The sequence below is a fragment of the Hemibagrus wyckioides genome, linkage group LG24 (genome assembly GCF_019097595.1).
Source record: "Hemibagrus wyckioides isolate EC202008001 linkage group LG24, SWU_Hwy_1.0, whole genome shotgun sequence".
Classification (NCBI taxonomy): domain Eukaryota; kingdom Metazoa; phylum Chordata; class Actinopteri; order Siluriformes; family Bagridae; genus Hemibagrus; species Hemibagrus wyckioides.
The window spans coordinates 8,019,876-8,036,610 of NC_080733.1; the positions used below are offsets into that span (position 1 = coordinate 8,019,876).

Consider the following 16,735-nt stretch of genomic DNA (forward strand, 5'->3'; position numbering starts at 1 on the left):
GTATGTAGTGAATATTGAGGCTGATACAGGTCTGAAAAACTAGATTAGTATCAGGATTTGTCATACATTTCCTTCTGATCCAATAATGAAGTCCATATCATGAATGGGTGTTATATTGATTGGTACAAACATTATACATTACACATGTTATATTAAAGCAAGCACGAAGATTAAGCAAAGAATGAAAAAAACTTTACCTCTATTCTGTAAAACTAAGCACCCATAAACTCTACACTGTCTCGAATACGCATGTGACATAGATTATAAACAGAGACATGAGAGTGATTTCTATTAGTAATATTACTAATGATATTTGATGACATTGCACAGACTATATCATTAGCTCTGCACAGCTACCTTGTCATTGTACATTCAATAAAATAATTCAATAACAATAAAATATGTTGGCAGAGCAGGTTGTTTTGTCACCTCACAACTGAACAGGTACCCTGTTCAATTATGAGCTCAGGTTACTGTCAAAGTGCAGCTTTTCATGTTCTTCCTTCCCTGTTGATGTGGGTTTTCTTCTGGGTCTTTGGATTCCTCCCACTATCCAAAACAAGCCAGCGGGCCTACTGGTTACAGCAACTTGTGTGAATGGGCATTAATGTGTGTAATGCATGGTGGCCTGCAATGGACTGACATCCCATTAGAGTGAACTTACCTATCTTGTGTCCAGTGTTGCTGAGATGACAGGCTCTTGATCCAACACAACACTAACTAGGATAAAGCAGTTAGTGAAGATGAATGAATAGTCCACATAACAGAATAACACTCAGGTGTGGTTGTTGGTGCCAGACAGGCTGGTGTAAAACTCCTGGGATTTTTATGTGGAATAATCTACTGGCGTGGAAAAAATACAATAACATGAAGTGTGTAGCAGTTCTGTGGGTAGAACATGCAGATGATAGAAACCAAAGGACATTTGAAGATATTGTATGATTCTATGCATGGCACTGATACCACATGATCTGCTGATTGGATCATTACAGTCTGGATGCAAAGTAGGTATAACTAATAAAGTGTATTTTGATAGAATGTATGTATGTATGCAGGACCTGGACCATTATCTTAAGCAGTATTTTTGCTTTTCACCACTATTTTCTCTTGCATGGCCATGAGCCATGCTGCCTAACATGTTCTTGGAATAATCCGCTTATAAAACCTTAACCCTGCCCACATGGGAGGTGCTTAGATGTATTTACACTCTGTGCAAGGTTGAAATAATACCGTTTTCAAGGCACATTTAATGAGTAGGCAAGAGTTGGGAAATTAACTCTGTTGGATGGCAATACTGAGATCTCTTCTTTACATACAACATGAATCTATACATCTCTGTTTCTCAGCTGTGGGAGGACATGAAGTTGAGCCATCTGGCTAAATACGGGGCAATAACTGCAGCTACAGTTATTAGTAAGTTAGATACTTATTCTCATGTCACCTTATTGCTTGTTGTTGTGTTGAAGGTACAGAACACAGAAAGAGATATATAAAGGATCGATGTAAACAATTTAAGCTTTGTTAAACTATTTAAATACTGTTGACCATAAGGGTTTATTTAATACTCAAGGTGAATCTTCCATTTTCAGGAGATTATTAGAGTTAATCTGGTGAGGCAGCTCCAGAAAAATAGCTCCATATGGACCTTGTGACACACTGTGTGCAAGGAATTACACAGCAAACTTGTACTGTAATTAATCTGAACAAGTAATGGCACTGTGTCCAAGATGTATTGTATGCAAGCAGTAACTATCAAGTCAGACCTGAGGTAATGTGTAATCATGTTATATGAAATACAGGTCTGGCTGTGTTGAGAAAGTGGATTGCAGGCGGAGCTTGCCACAGTTGTGTACGATTAGATGGCAGGACTGTTGTCATCACTGGTGCCAACACTGGCATTGGAAAAGAGACAGCACAGGATATGGCTAAGAGAGGTAAAATCTATTAACCACTATAACAACATACAATCATTGAGATAAGGTTGTATTAAGTTAGGGATCACTTGCATATTTCAGCTTGATTTCAGCTACAGAGGAAGACTCCATCAGCCAATCCATCTTGTGGGAGATGCTCCAGGAAGCATGGGGTGAAATCTCATCAGATTATCTTGAAAAACTGACAGCTAGAATGCCCAGGCTGTAATTGCTGCAAAAGATGTTTTTTTGATGAAGGCAAAGTTTGAAGAAAACATTCACCATTTACATCAATATCATTATTTCTAACTCTGACACGTCAGCATGTCCTGTTCTTTTGCTATATTTTCTATTCAGACTAATTTTGTGTGTGTTTCCTTGGAAAACAATAAAAAATATTTGAGTGATCCCAAACTTTTGAGCGGTAGTATACATATATACACTACCTATGTATACATAATAGATATATATAATAGTAATTATATATATATAAAAATAGTAGCTCAGGTCTCTAGTTCCATTTAGGAGCACGTGTCATAATGGCTTGTCGAGACCTCTCAAGAGCAGAGAAGGCTGCAGAAGAAATACGCTGCTCCACAGGAAATGGGAATGTTGTGGTACGGCATTTGGACTTGGCCTCCTTCTTCTCAGTACGACAGTTTGCACAGGAATATATCTCCACAGAAGACCGATTGGACATACTAATCAACAATGCCGGTGAGACCAATTTATACTAAATTGTGAGATATGTTTCTATCATCATGATCCATAGAAAGGTAATTTTTGTGCAATAAAAGTGTGCAAGAAAGAGTGTGCATTATATTAGAGCATTTCAGAAGGCATTTCATTAACACCTTAAACCCAAACACTGGCAAGTGCATGTTTGTATTCCATACTCTTTTAATTTGACTATAACTATTGAATAATCATTGGTTGTTGCTGAATAATAAAGTGAGACTTTGATGGGCCTAAACAATTACTGTCAGTTTCTTATTCAAATTAATTTTTAACCTTCAACATGGATTTTGAAAGAATTATTATTATGCTCTCTCATATTATTATACTCTCTCAAGAATTATTATTATTATTATACTCTCTATACTCGCTCATCCATGTCTTTATGGTCCTTGCTTTGTGCACTGGTGTACAGTCATGTTGAAACAGGAAGGGGTCATCCCCAAAGCATGAAATTGTCCAAATTGTCTTGGTATGCTGAAGCAATAAGAATTTAAGCCATGCCCAACCACTGAAAACAACACCTGAATTCAACAATTCCTGAAAACAACATTGGCAATATAATGTAAATATATATATTATTATATATTGTATGTATATGGTATATATTCCTGTTCTCTATTAGGAGTGATGATGTGTCCCCACAGTCTAACAGTGGATGGGTATGAAACTCAGTTTGCTGTCAATCATTTGGGCCATTTCATATTGACTGTATTACTCCTGGATATGCTGAAGACATCTGCCCCTAGCCGGATAATCAACGTGTCCAGCATTGCTCATAAAGGGGGTAAGCCTTTTTTCCTTATAGGTTTTACAATACACCTATGTAGTTGTGAAAGTTTATTTTGCCTGTCATCAAAATGTAACAATCCTCTATGTCTAAAAATTCTGCAATTTATTTATTCACTTCACTTTGTTCTCTAGGAAAGATCCATTTTAATGATCTCAACTTCACCAAAACACCATATGACTCTTTGGTTAGCTACAGGCAGAGCAAACTTGCTAACATGCTCTTCACCAGAGAACTAGCACGCCGGACCAAAGGTTTACACACTGACCCCTGAATCTGCTACAATGCATTTTAAATGTGTTCATATATCAGCCTAATATTGAGTCAGTTATTCTATATTTGAATATCATTTGCTTGGCTTCTTTTTGTCCTAATCAGGTTCTGGAGTAACAGTGTACGCACTGCATCCTGGAGTGATCCAAACTGAATTGGGCCGGTATGTACAGAGGCGCCACCCTGTGCTCAGCACCCTTTTATTTATTCCTGCCTTCCTCCTGATGAAGACCCCTAAGCAGGGAGCTCAGACCTCTATCTACTGCGCTGTTACTGAGGGTCTGGAAAAGTACAGTGGTTGCTATTTTAGGTGAGTTTATGATTATGTCCTGCATATGGTAATGTAATATTTAAAATGTATATAAAGCACAGTGAATGGACTTTTTAATGACACTATTTATTGAGAGAGCTGTATGACAAAATCTCTTTATATTCCATTTATGTAATGCCTTGATAAAATGGGAGGGTTGCATCAGGAAGGGCATCCGGCGTAAAACCTGTGCCAAGTTGTTGTGTAGACTATTTGGTCCGCTGTGACGACCCCTCACACAGAGGGAGCAGCCGAAAGATCAACATCATATCATATTGGTGTAAATGCATCAAGAAATTTTGTTTCAGGCTTTCTTTTGCGTTATTTTACTATAGTACACAATTTGATATCTACATATTGAAAAACGCTATGAGAATTCATAATAAGAGCATGTGTGAACATGTGTGAAATGGTAAGAGCATGTGTTAGCATGTGTGAAATGATAAGAGCATGTGTGAAATGATAAGAGCATATGGTGTAAATATGAAACTAAAACATATTCGACACAATTATAATATGATTATTGTTTATGTCAGTGATTGTCAGCTGACGGAGCCAGCATCGGAGGCTAAAGATGACCTCGCTGCAGTCAGACTTTGGGATGTGAGTTGTCAAATGGTAGGCTACAAAGAAGAGAACTGACACCAGACAACTTATCACCATCATATGACACAGGACATCTTCCATCACCATCATATGCCTGCAGTGCTGTGTTGCTGTGTTCTTAACATCAGTTTGTTTTGCCTTCCAGTGTTCCTTATAACAAGTTTCCTATGTCTTGTCTGTTCCTATGGTTTAATATTAGTTTAATGTTTACTGTACTACTCATAAAACCTCATAAAACTTTGTTAAATTAAACTCCCAGAACTTGTCATCTAGTTCAGACTGACCTCTTTAGACCACACACTTTTCCTATTATTTTCTCTATAGCTTCTGAATGAATATTACCTGGTAATAAATTATATGCTTTCTAATAAACATCTGTAAATTGTATAATATGACAAAATGTCACCATAATATATGTATGAACCACTGTGTAATAAATTGTGTTAATAATGTGTCAATGACGCACATAGAATGAATGAATGAATGAATGAATGAATGACACGATATGGATTTTATGTGCTGATTCAGTTGTTTTTTTGTGTGCATTTATCTGAAAAGCTATCTGAATTCGTGAAAGCGTGCGGACCTGATGATGTGGTGACCCCGGACAGGGAGCAGCCGAAAAAAACAACCACAACAACGTTACACTGACCAGGCATAACATTATGACCACTTGCCTAACATTGTGTTGGTCCCCGTTTTGCTGCCAAAACAGCCCTGACCCGTCATGCACTGTGTATTTTGACACCTTTCTATAAGAACCAGCATTAACTTCAGCAATTTGAGCAACAGTAGCTCGTCTGTTGGATCAGATCACAGGGGTCAGCCTTCAGTCCCCACCTGCATCAATGAGCCTTGGCCGCCCATGACCCTGTCACCGTTTCACCCCGGTCCTTCCTCGGACCACTTTTGATAGATACTGACCACTGCAGACCGGGAACACCCCACAAGAGCTGCAGTTTTGGAGATGCCCTGATCCAGTCGTCTAGCCATCACAATTTGGTCCTTGTCAAACTCGCTCAAATCCTTACGCTTGTCCATTTTTCCTGCTTCTAACACATCAGCTTTAAGTTCACTTGCTGTCTAATATATCCCACCCACTAACAGGTGCCATGATGAAGACATAATGAGTGTTATTCACTTCACCTGTCACTGCTCATAATGTTATGCCTGATTAATGTATACTCACTGAAAACGGATTAGTAAGTTAAAATGCTTGGACCCCTAGTAATCGCTCCGCTACCTTACCAATATGGCGCTATATTTACTCTGCGCTACGGTGGCGCGTTGCATTATGGGATAGCCTTTCGCTTGCCTGTGAGGTGAATCAAGATCAGTTGTGACGCTGAGGTTCTCTGCAAAACCCTTTACTTTGATCGCTCGGTGAACTGATCTCAGATCAGCATTACAGTTCATTTAGTAAACCGGAAGTTATCCGCGTTCATGGGCGATACATTGAGTTTTTCCTCCATTGTCAACAAAATCATTAGATACGCGGTATATATTAACTAGACACAATTTACAGACTGAAGACTGAAGATTTTGCAGGGATTTTGATTATATAGACACAGTAAAGGATATTGTTGACAAAATGAACGTGACTTTAGCTGTTAAGCAGTATGTCACCAAAATGATAGAAAGCAGCGGACCGGGAATGAAGGTTTTGCTCATGGATAAAGAAACGGTAAGAATATGATCTACTTTAATGCCACCATGAAATTGTTTCTTGCCTACAAATGTTAAAATTTCTAATGGCAGTTCATCTGTTATTGTCTTGAATGATATAAATGTTTCATCTGTTCAGATGAGCTCAAGTATACACTGTATTGCCAAATGTTTTGACACCCCTCCAAATCATTGAATTCAGGGGTTGTTTTTCAGGGGTTGTACATGGCCCCTTAGTTCCAGTGAAAGGAACTCTTAATGCTTCAGCATACCAAGACATTTTGGACAATTTCATGCTCCCAACTTTGTGGGAACAGTTTGGGGATGACCCCTTCCTGTTCCAACATGACTGTACACCAGTGCTCAAAGCAAGGTCCATAAAGACATGGATGAGTGAGTTTGGTGTGGAGGAACTTCACAGAGTCCTGACCTCAACCTGATAGAACACCTTTGGGAGGAGACTGTGAGCCAGACCTTCTCGTCCAACATCAGTGCCTGACCTCACAATGCTCTTCTAGAGGAATAGTCAAATATTCCCATAAACACACTCCTAAACCTTGTGGAAAACCTTCCCAGAAGATTTGAAGCTGTTATAGCTGCAAAGAGTGGGCCAACTCCATATTAAATTCATGTGCATGTAAAGGCAGACGTCCCAGTTTTGTCCTGGCTCTCAGTCTCCACTCTAATTCATCCCAAAGGTGTTCTATCAGGTTGAGGTCAGGACTCTGTGCAGGCCAGTCAAGTTCCTCCACACCAAACTCTCTCATCCATGTCTTTATGGACCTTACTTTGTGCACTGGTGTACAGTCATGTTGGAACAGGAAGCGGTCATCCCCAAACTGTTCCCACAAAGTTGGGTGCATGAAATTGTCCAAAATGTCTTGGTATGCTGAAGCATTAAGAGTTCCTTTCACTGGAACTAAGGGGCCATGTACAACCCCTGAATTCAATGATTTGGAGGGGTGTCCCAAATCTTTTGGCAATATAGTGTACTTAGATATTCAGCTAGTAATGATCAATTCTTACTTTACTACCACTTTGTTTTCTTCTCATCACAGACCAGCATCGTGAGTATGGTTTACACACAGTCTGAGATCCTGCAAAAGGAAGTCTACCTGTTTGAGCGGATTGACTCACAGAACCGTGACAACATGAAACATCTGAAGGCCATCTGCTTCCTGAGACCAACCAAGGTACCTGTGCTTAGTGGCGGAGAATGATTTAAGCTGGGTAGAGTATAAACCTGTTGTATGAGACTGGATTTTTGGAGTGCCCTGCATAGATTAGTGATCTCTCTGCTCTGTAAAAACTGTAGCTGCAGTCTTTTCTGAAGTGATCTTGTCTGTATGCTCTGCTCCTTCTTAAGGCTTCAGTTCAGTAAGAGCTCTGAAGGGTCCCCATCTGGCTTCAGTGTTGAAGCCAATGTACTCTCACACTATTATTATTATTATTATTATTATTATTACATATTCTAATTTATATATTTAAACTACACTACATACTCTTATGTTAATAATAACACATTGAAGTGTAGTAATAAATAGATAGAAGTAAGCAGCTCATTTAGTAGACTGCATGGTGTCATAGCATTTCAACCTCACAGCTCCAGGGTCAATTCAGAGCTGGGGTTTTGTCATTCAGAAGTTTCACATGTTACACTATATTGCCAAAAGTTTTGGGACACCTCTCTAAATAATTGAATTCAGGGGTTGGGCCCGGCCCCTTAGTTCCAGTGAAAGAACCTTAATGCTTCAGCATACCAAGATGTTTTGGTCAATTTCATGCTCCCAATTTTTTGGGAACAGTTTGGGGATGACCCCTTCCTGTTCCAACATGACTGCACACCAGTGCACAAAGCAAGCCCCATAAAGACATGGATTAAAGAGTTTGGTGTGGAGGAACTTGACTGTCCTGACCTCAACCTGATAGATCACCTTTGGGATGAATTAGAGTGGAGACTGCAAGCCAGACCTTCTCGTCCAACATCAATGCTGACCTCACAAATATGCTTCTAGAGGAATGGTCAAAAATTGAAGAGTTGAAGCTGTTATAGCTGCAAAGGGCGGGCCAACTCAATATTACATTCATGTGCATGTAAAGTTCCAAAACTTTTGGCACTATAGTGTATCTTTGTCTCTGTGGGTTTATCAGTTCTTTGATTTCCTTCCACCTTGTGCTTAGTGTTTCTGCGACAGGCTCTGGATTCATTGTAACTTTTGTTGGCACACTGTCCAGAGTGTCCTTGCCTTGTGCTCTGAGTGCCCTAGCAATAGAATGTAGCATGTAAGGATACACACAAGGCTTAATCACACATTTGTTAATTGCTTTTAACACAGTTTTCTGATAATGTCTAGGATAATGTAGAAAATCTGATTCAGGAGCTGCGACGTCCCAAATACAGCGTCTACTTTATCTGTGAGTCATAGCACTGCCTTATTTCCATATACAGAGCCTGTTATTCCAGCACCCTCACTCCACTCTCACAATGTTGTTATTTTCTTCATGCAGTCTTCAGTAATGTCATCAGTAAGAGTGAAGTGAAAGCCTTGGCAGAAGCTGATGAGCAGGAAGTTGTTGCAGAGGTGCAGGTCAGTAAGTTTGTGTCTGTCTGACTGAACATATGGTCATACTCATTAACCTTGTTATCTTTTCACCTCACTTATGAGTTGGGATTAACAGATGAACTGAAACTGTTTTAGGAGTTCTATGGAGACTTCATTGCTGTGAATCCTCATCTGTTCTCCCTCAATCTACAAGGAGTATCCAGGGTAGGAGACACAGGCAATGGCCACACTGACTTTTGTATATTTTTGTAAAAAGTACATGCATGACCTCAAACCAGCTGAGTTTCACTTTATTTTCAACATCATTAAGAAAAAGTGCTCATTAATATTACAGGTACATATGGGTGTAAACATTTTAAGGCTAATTTAGTGAAACTTTTTCTCTGTAATTCTCAGTTCTGCACTGTTCTTGATCCATGTGGTGTATCTGTGTGTTTTTTTTCTTAGGGTCGAAGCTGGGATCCCAGTGTTCTTCCACGTGTCACTCAAGGTTTGACCTCTGTGCTGTTGGCCTTAAAGAAGTGTCCCATGATTCGTTACCAGCTCTCCTCTGACATGGCCAAGAGACTGGCTGAAAGTGTTAAGGTATGATGTGTGTTTTATCAGACAAAATACTTTAGTTAGGTTTAACTTTTCCAAATTTTGGCTTATTGATTAACTTTAGAGGGCTCTATTTTCAGGGAGGCATAAATGTAACTCAGTATTATGCCTGTGTATGGGAGGAAAGGAGGAAATGAGGAGGGAGGAAATGAGGAAGGAAAGGAGGAAAGAAGGAAGGAAAGGAGGAAAAAAGGAAAGAAAGGAGGAAAGAATGAACCAGGAGCCCAAAGTGTAGAATTGTGCAAATGTAAAAAATGGCGATAAATATGTAAATATATGTACTAATAGGCTATGGCAGAGAGTATGTACAGAAGCTGTTGGGCTTATATATAAATGTAAATATATATTTTATATTTATTATAGGTGATATAAATGATATGTCTTAATATACACACAAAACGTCCTGAGAAGACAGAAAATACATTGCTTTTAGATGCTTGACCATTTTTACCACTGAAGTGTTAACATAAAATCTGTATAATGTAATAATGTATTAATTCAAACTGCTCAGCTCCAGTTTTATATCATGTATAATTTACATTGATATGTTGTGCTTTCTTTTATAACTGGCCTGCAGTCTACCTTATTTCCTGTTTATGTCACTCCACTCATGATTTATAAAAAACAGGATGTTTCATAATTAGATAAAATGTAAATAGCATGCAGAAATGTATCCATATTTACCCTCTATATTTATGACACACCTGATTACTGCATAGATCACATCTTTTACATTTGTCTTCCATCCTGAAGCAAATCATCAGCAAGGAGTATGAACTGTTTGACTTCAGGAAGACCGAAGTTCCCCCTCTTCTGCTGATTCTGGACCGAAGTGATGATGCAATCACTCCCCTCCTTAACCAGGTAAAAGTCTGTCTCGTCATTTGTCCCACCTTTGATTTTGACCTGTTGATCATTTAGCTTAGTTTGGGTTTAGTGGCTATGGTCACTGGAGGGCAGTAGAGACCAATGTTCAGATGATGCTATGCTCAATGTTTAATACAGTTATTAGCAGGATTGCCTTCTTTATTGTACAGGCAGCATTCATTATACTTGATTTCTTGTTTGTTTAAACAAATGAATGTGTGTCATTATTTTTCATATTTGGTTGAGCAATTAAATACAGTAATTGATCCTGGAATGCTTTGCCTGTACTTTTCCTCTTGTAGTGGACATATCAGGCAATGGTTCATGAGATGCTTGGTCTCAACAATAACCGAATAGATCTGTCCCGAGTGCCTGGCATTAATAAAGACCTGAAAGAGGTGGTGCTGTCAGCAGAGAATGATGAATTCTATGCCAATGTAAGTCCCACAGGAATTAATACTCAGAACTCTGTGTCTCAAAATATTTCATGTTTTAATTCATTTATTAAAATCAGTTAGGTTTAATGGAGATTTTCAAACTTTATGAACTATCCCTCCTTGTCACTCTTGCCCTAAAACAGAACATGTACCTGAACTTTGGTGAAATCGGAACAAACATTAAAAACTTGATGGAGGACTTTCAGAAGAAAAAGCCAAAGGGCCAGCAGAAACTAGAGTCTATTTCTGACATGAAGGTGAGGACATTCAGTGAAGTCTGGTTTATTTAGTTCTGAATGCAGCTGTGATTTTCCACAGTCTGTGAACCTTTACTCCTCTGAACTATTCCTGAACTATCTCTACCCTATTTGAACACGTGGGTCTGTGGGTTTTTTTCTTTTTTGTCATCTCATTACAGTAACAGGAATTGTTCTCCGCAGGTTAACCGTAAACACACAAGACAGTGGACGCACAGTAAACACACAAACAAAGCAGCCAAACAAACAGTTTTCACAGCTTGTCATTGTACGCAGTGGGAATGTATCATTATTATTACAGATTGTTGTGCTGTACTGCTTAAAAAGGCAGGTGATTTGGGTTTGCTAGTGTTTTCTTCTCAGCATGTTCATGGTTTGAATAGATTGATGTCTAGTGACAATTCTCTGTGACCAGTCAATGATCTTCACATATTCTTTCTAGTTCTAGCTCCATGCACTTGCCAATGTCTAATAGTCAGCTAAAATTTTACTTATATTCCTATACCCCCTTCTCTGCAGGCATTTGTGGATAACTACCCACAATTTAAGAAGATGTCGGGCACAGTGTCCAAGCATGTGACGGTGGTGGGCGAGTTGTCTCGACTAGTCAGTGAGAGGCAGTTAATGGAGGTATCTGAGGTGGAGCAGGAGCTTGCATGCCAGAATGATCACTCTAATGCCCAGCAGGTACCTCGTACACCTTACACTCATTAACACGTACCTCACAGTTTGAAGCCGAAGTGAAAACACACAGCTTTATTTAGACTGTTTCCTCCAAAGTGGAGCAAAGGTGAAGGAAAGAGCACAAAGAAAGGAATAAAGACATTTTTGGCTTTGATTTTGAGTTTTAAGACTTGCTGCTGAGGTGTTTCCCTGTTCCTGCAGAATGTTCGGCGTGCGCTGCAGAACCCACGTTTGTCGGAGCTCGATGCGGTGCGTCTGGTGATGCTCTATGCTCTGCGCTATGAGAGACACAGCAGCAGCATCCTGCCTAATCTTATGGACGACCTAAGCAGGAGAGGGGTGTCTGAAAAATACCGCAAGGTGAGACTTTTGCTGTGTTTATTACAGCACAACAACAATCATGCTAGTAAATAAGGCCAGGGTATGCTAAACTGAGTCATGTTGACATTTTTTCGGCGTAATCTAGTTCTACTTTTCCTCCCACACAACAGATGGTACAAGCCGTAATCGAGTATGGAGGCAAACGGGTCAGAGGAAGTGATCTCATTACTCCTACAGATGCTGTGGCCATCACCAAACAGTTTTTCAAAGGACTCAAGGTGCATCATTATTCACTGCATGTCAACAAGCGTTCTTCCAAACTCAGTTATAGTTATAGATGGATTACTGAGAGTCTGTGTGAACCAGTTACAGAGTAAATTTGAGATTTACAGACATTTGTCTATGGTATATATTTATCTCATTCTTTATGCTCCTACTGACAGAAATGTACATTTGTGTGTGTGTGTGTGTGTGTAGGGTGTTGAGAATGTCTATACCCAGCACCAGCCTTTGCTGCATGACACACTGGATCAGCTAATTAAAGGCCGTTTGAAGGACAGTCAGTTCCCCTACCTCGGGCCGAGTTCTCTGCGGGACAGGTTCATATACAGCACATATTCAGATACATCAGTTCATAGTGATAAAACATGCCTAATCATCTCTTTTTCATAGCTGTGATTCGTTCTAATCGGTCACACATCTCTAATCTGCTTCATTTGACTGTAGCTGTAGCACTGTACCATCTCTACTGAGTATACATCTAAAGCTGAGTTTCTGCTAGATGTTTTAAATAATTCACGTTATAGCCACAACATTGCTGCTATCACAGAGTTCTGATGGTTAATGAATTAGCCTTGTAATGTATAATTTATCACTAGTAAAGATGATAGTATTTTTTAACTGTGGTAAGTATGAGTATGGTTCTGGGTTGTTATCATGTTGCTGAGTGAGAAAAGAGAGCACTGGACACTGCTCGGTTTTACATCCTGAAGCACTTTCCTTTGGAAAATAATGCCTGCATTCTGTTTATTATAATTAATAATAATTATAATAATTACAATAATACATTTTTAATCATTTATTATATTTTTTTACTTTAGTGTTATTAATGCTTCCCATAGGATTACATATAAATCTTGCCTTGGTGGTCAAGGAATAATATTTGAAAGTAACACAGCTTTACTCAGTACAGTACAGTACAGCACAGCTGCATGTAATGAACAGGATGTCCATGACTGAATCACAGCATCAAGTCCAAGTTCACGTTTGAACAAATTCCAATTCATATCCTCAAAACATCCTCAAAGCCAGGAGATGACATCAGCCGACCCGCACCAGATGATTTGTTTTTTTGGGCTTTGTTAGATGTAGCCCTCTGAGTTGAAGTATGTCATTGAAGAAAAAGTGATTATGGATCAGCTTTACTAAAAAAGAAACAAGATGGGATCTAAACAACTTTATTAACATTACTGCAACATCAGTGGTTCTGTTTGTTAGATATGTAACATGCTGAAAATGTCTCAGTAGCACAAACGAGATTTAATAGTTAAACACTAAAGGTTAGCATTACACATTTATAGCAAAAACATTGTACATTTTACTTGAGAAAGATACTACCGCCTCTTGACTTCCCATCACTTTCTGTAAACGATCCAGATTGAACCTGGAGATTTGTCAGGTTTGTCAGCTGTGTAGTGATTTATTAAAGACTGTACATTTTCTGAAGGGATGGTGAACTGCAGTATTTATCTAGCTTTCAGTTATTTATGAATACATGCAGTATGTGTAAAATAAAATAAATTTCAAAGGACCTTAATACGTTCACAGGTGTATACTTATAAAATACACAGTATTTATTCATCTCATGTGCAGATTGATGTAGTTATTGTACTTCTCATACTTTGGGTCTCTCTGATTTAGGCCGCAGGACATCATCGTGTTCATTATTGGTGGAGCCACATATGAAGAAGCACTGACCGTGTACAACCTGAACCGCACCATGCCAGGCGTTCGCATTGTGCTCGGAGGAACAACCATTCACAACACCAAGAGGTCAGGAGCTTTTCATTTCATTTTTTCACCTCTTTTTTACAACTAATATCCCTTAATGTTTTGTTTTCATCAGCTTTGTGTTTTGATGGTTTTATCTGCCTACATTTATATATTTATATATTTTGATTATGACTTTTTTTGTATTTTAGATTTTTATTATCTTATATATTGTTACTACTCTGTAAAGATATCTCGGAGATACGAGATTGCCTATGGAAGCAAGCAGTCAAGTGTTGGCCAGGATTACGATTAACTACTTTTGCAAAAAATGATTGATACACTGACCAGGCATAACATTATGACCACCTGCCTAATATTGTGTTGGTCCCCCCTTTTGCTGCCAAAGCAGCCCTGACCCGTCCTGCACTGTGTATTCTGACACCTTTCTATCAGAACCAGCATTAACTTCTTCAGCAATTTGAGCAACAGTCGCTTGTCTGTTGGATCGGATCAAACGGGTCAGCCTTCACTCGCCGTGTGCAATCAGTGAGCCTTGGCCGCCCATGACCCTGTCACCGGTTCACCACTGTTCCTTCCTTGGACCACTTTTGATAGATACTGACCACTGCAGACCGGGAACACCCCACAAGAGCTGCAGTTGTGGAGATGCTCTGATCCAGTGGTCTAGCCATCACAATTTGGCCCTTGTCAAACTCGATCAAATCCTTACGCTTGTCCATTTTTCCTGCTTCTAACACATCAACATTGTTCACTTGCTGTCTAATATATCCCACCCACTAACAGGTGCCATGATAAGGAGATAATCAGTGTTATTCACTTCACCTCTCACTGTTCATAATGTTATGCCTGATCGGTGTATACCGTATAATACATCTCAGACCACACTGATTAATATGCATGTTGCTGCTGATTTGACTTTTAAACATAGTAATGTTTCTTCACAGCTTCCTGGAGGAGGTGACATCAGCAGTTGGCTTGAGTCATGGGGGAGACAGGGGGTCACACGGAGCCGGGCATTCATCAACCAGGCGCTGAACACTCATCAGTAGTTCTCTTATTAATATAAAACAGTGCTGTGTGTGTGTGTGTGCGCTCTCAGAGCCGAAAGCTACTTTCATGTTTCCATCCCACTCATCACAGACATTCCTCTCTCCAGTGTCCAGAATATACCTAATTGTGAGTCAGAAATGATTCTTGTGTCCAAAACAAAAATGTTTATTACTATGACAACACTACAAGAAGTTCACAGTCAGCTCCTCCCAAGACGTAACTGTACAGCCTGTATATTGTCTGATCTGAATGTAAATAAGGTAGATACACATGCTCTTCCATTGAAAACTAAAATTAGAGGCATCTATGGTCATCTATGTTTTAATATTTTAACTGCAAATATATTTAACATTAATGTTTCTAATGCCCATGTGTACAGAGATACATGTTCTCTCTTCTGAGGCAAAACTGGACCTTAACTGCAAAGATATGTGTGCACATATACTGATGGTTTAATTAATTAAGCAGCTTTAATGAATTAAACCAGCACTGGTTTAATTTATGTAATAGTTCTGTACACTCACTGTCCATTTTAATAGGAATACCTGCTTATTTATGCAGTTATCTAATCATTTGCTCAGGTGGCAGCAGCGTAATGCATAAATCACACAGATACATGTCCAGAGCATTAGTTCATATTCACATCAGGATGAGGATAGGTGATCTCTGTGACTTTAACTGTGACATGGTTGTTGGTACCAGATGGGCTGGTCTGAGTATTTAACAAACTGCTGAGCACCTGATATTTCCACACACACACACCATTCTTTAGAGGTTACAAAAACAAAAAAGTGATCGTTCTGTCGGTGGAAATGACTTGTTGATAAGAAAGGTCAGACAAAATGACCAGAATGGTTCAACCTGCTAGGAAGTATATAGTATAAATTAAATTGAATAAATACTTTATAATGCTTACCCATCATTATGGGATGAAATCTATTCATTTAAATGGATTTAATTTAATTAGTATGTGGCGTACATGGTCAATCAGTGATGACTGAATGGACACATGGGCATTTGCATTTAATGTGATACTTAAAGTTATGAACACGGACTGTTTTTGCCTGTTTTGAATCACATATGGGTTTTATGTAACGGTGTGTGTCTTGTGTGGCATCTTTTCTTCATGATTTCTCTTTGCAGTTGTACAGTGTGACATACTTTAAGATATTCCGAAGAATGAATATTTTTAAATTAAGTTTAATAAATGAAAATTGCAGTATTGGTAATCACTGAACTTGTGTACGATTGGTCCTATGATTTTTAATAAGCTTTCAAATGTTTATATCAGACCTGTCCAGGGTGTGCTGGGATAGGCTCCAGCAGATCCCAGTGACCCTAATTAGGAATAGGTATAGACAATGGATGGATGGATGTTTATATCATTAGTAGAAGTGTAGCCTTTCTTTAGAAGGACAGTCACCACTATGTCTAGACAAAAAAAACTGATGTGCCATTGCTAACAAGTTAATTTCTATAAAATCACTGATTGTAATAAAAAATAAAGTATATTTATATACATGAAGGGAAAATGGGAGCAGTGGTGCAGCAGATGGTGTTACTGGCTTGCAGCTTGAGAGTCCCCAATTTGCTCCTTAATATATGTATGTCTTTCGAAGTTTAATATGTTCTTCCTTTATACATAAGTGT

The 16,735-nt window shown here is 38.9% G+C and overlaps 2 protein-coding genes across 2 annotated transcripts; both read left to right on the forward strand.

The window, feature by feature from the left end:
• Positions 1 to 1,224: 1,224 nt before the first annotated feature.
• Positions 1,225 to 5,052, forward strand: zgc:153441 (retinol-DH_like_SDR_c domain-containing protein). The gene is made up of 7 exons (XM_058377968.1): positions 1,225 to 1,413; positions 1,800 to 1,934; positions 2,439 to 2,630; positions 3,274 to 3,435; positions 3,573 to 3,692; positions 3,817 to 4,021; positions 4,558 to 5,052. The coding sequence occupies exons 1-7, from the start codon at positions 1,320 to 1,322 to the stop codon at positions 4,661 to 4,663; spliced, it is 1,014 nt and encodes a 337-aa protein (XP_058233951.1). The 5' UTR covers positions 1,225 to 1,319; the 3' UTR covers positions 4,664 to 5,052.
• Positions 5,053 to 6,043: 991 nt separating this feature from the next.
• On the forward strand, positions 6,044 to 16,322 carry vps45 (vacuolar protein sorting 45 homolog). The gene is made up of 15 exons (XM_058378321.1): positions 6,044 to 6,311; positions 7,351 to 7,485; positions 8,647 to 8,707; positions 8,801 to 8,880; positions 8,992 to 9,060; positions 9,304 to 9,441; positions 10,210 to 10,320; positions 10,626 to 10,760; positions 10,904 to 11,017; positions 11,537 to 11,704; positions 11,903 to 12,061; positions 12,193 to 12,300; positions 12,500 to 12,621; positions 13,943 to 14,074; positions 14,980 to 16,322. The coding sequence occupies exons 1-15, from the start codon at positions 6,219 to 6,221 to the stop codon at positions 15,068 to 15,070; spliced, it is 1,716 nt and encodes a 571-aa protein (XP_058234304.1). The 5' UTR covers positions 6,044 to 6,218; the 3' UTR covers positions 15,071 to 16,322.
• Positions 16,323 to 16,735: the final 413 nt, after the last annotated feature.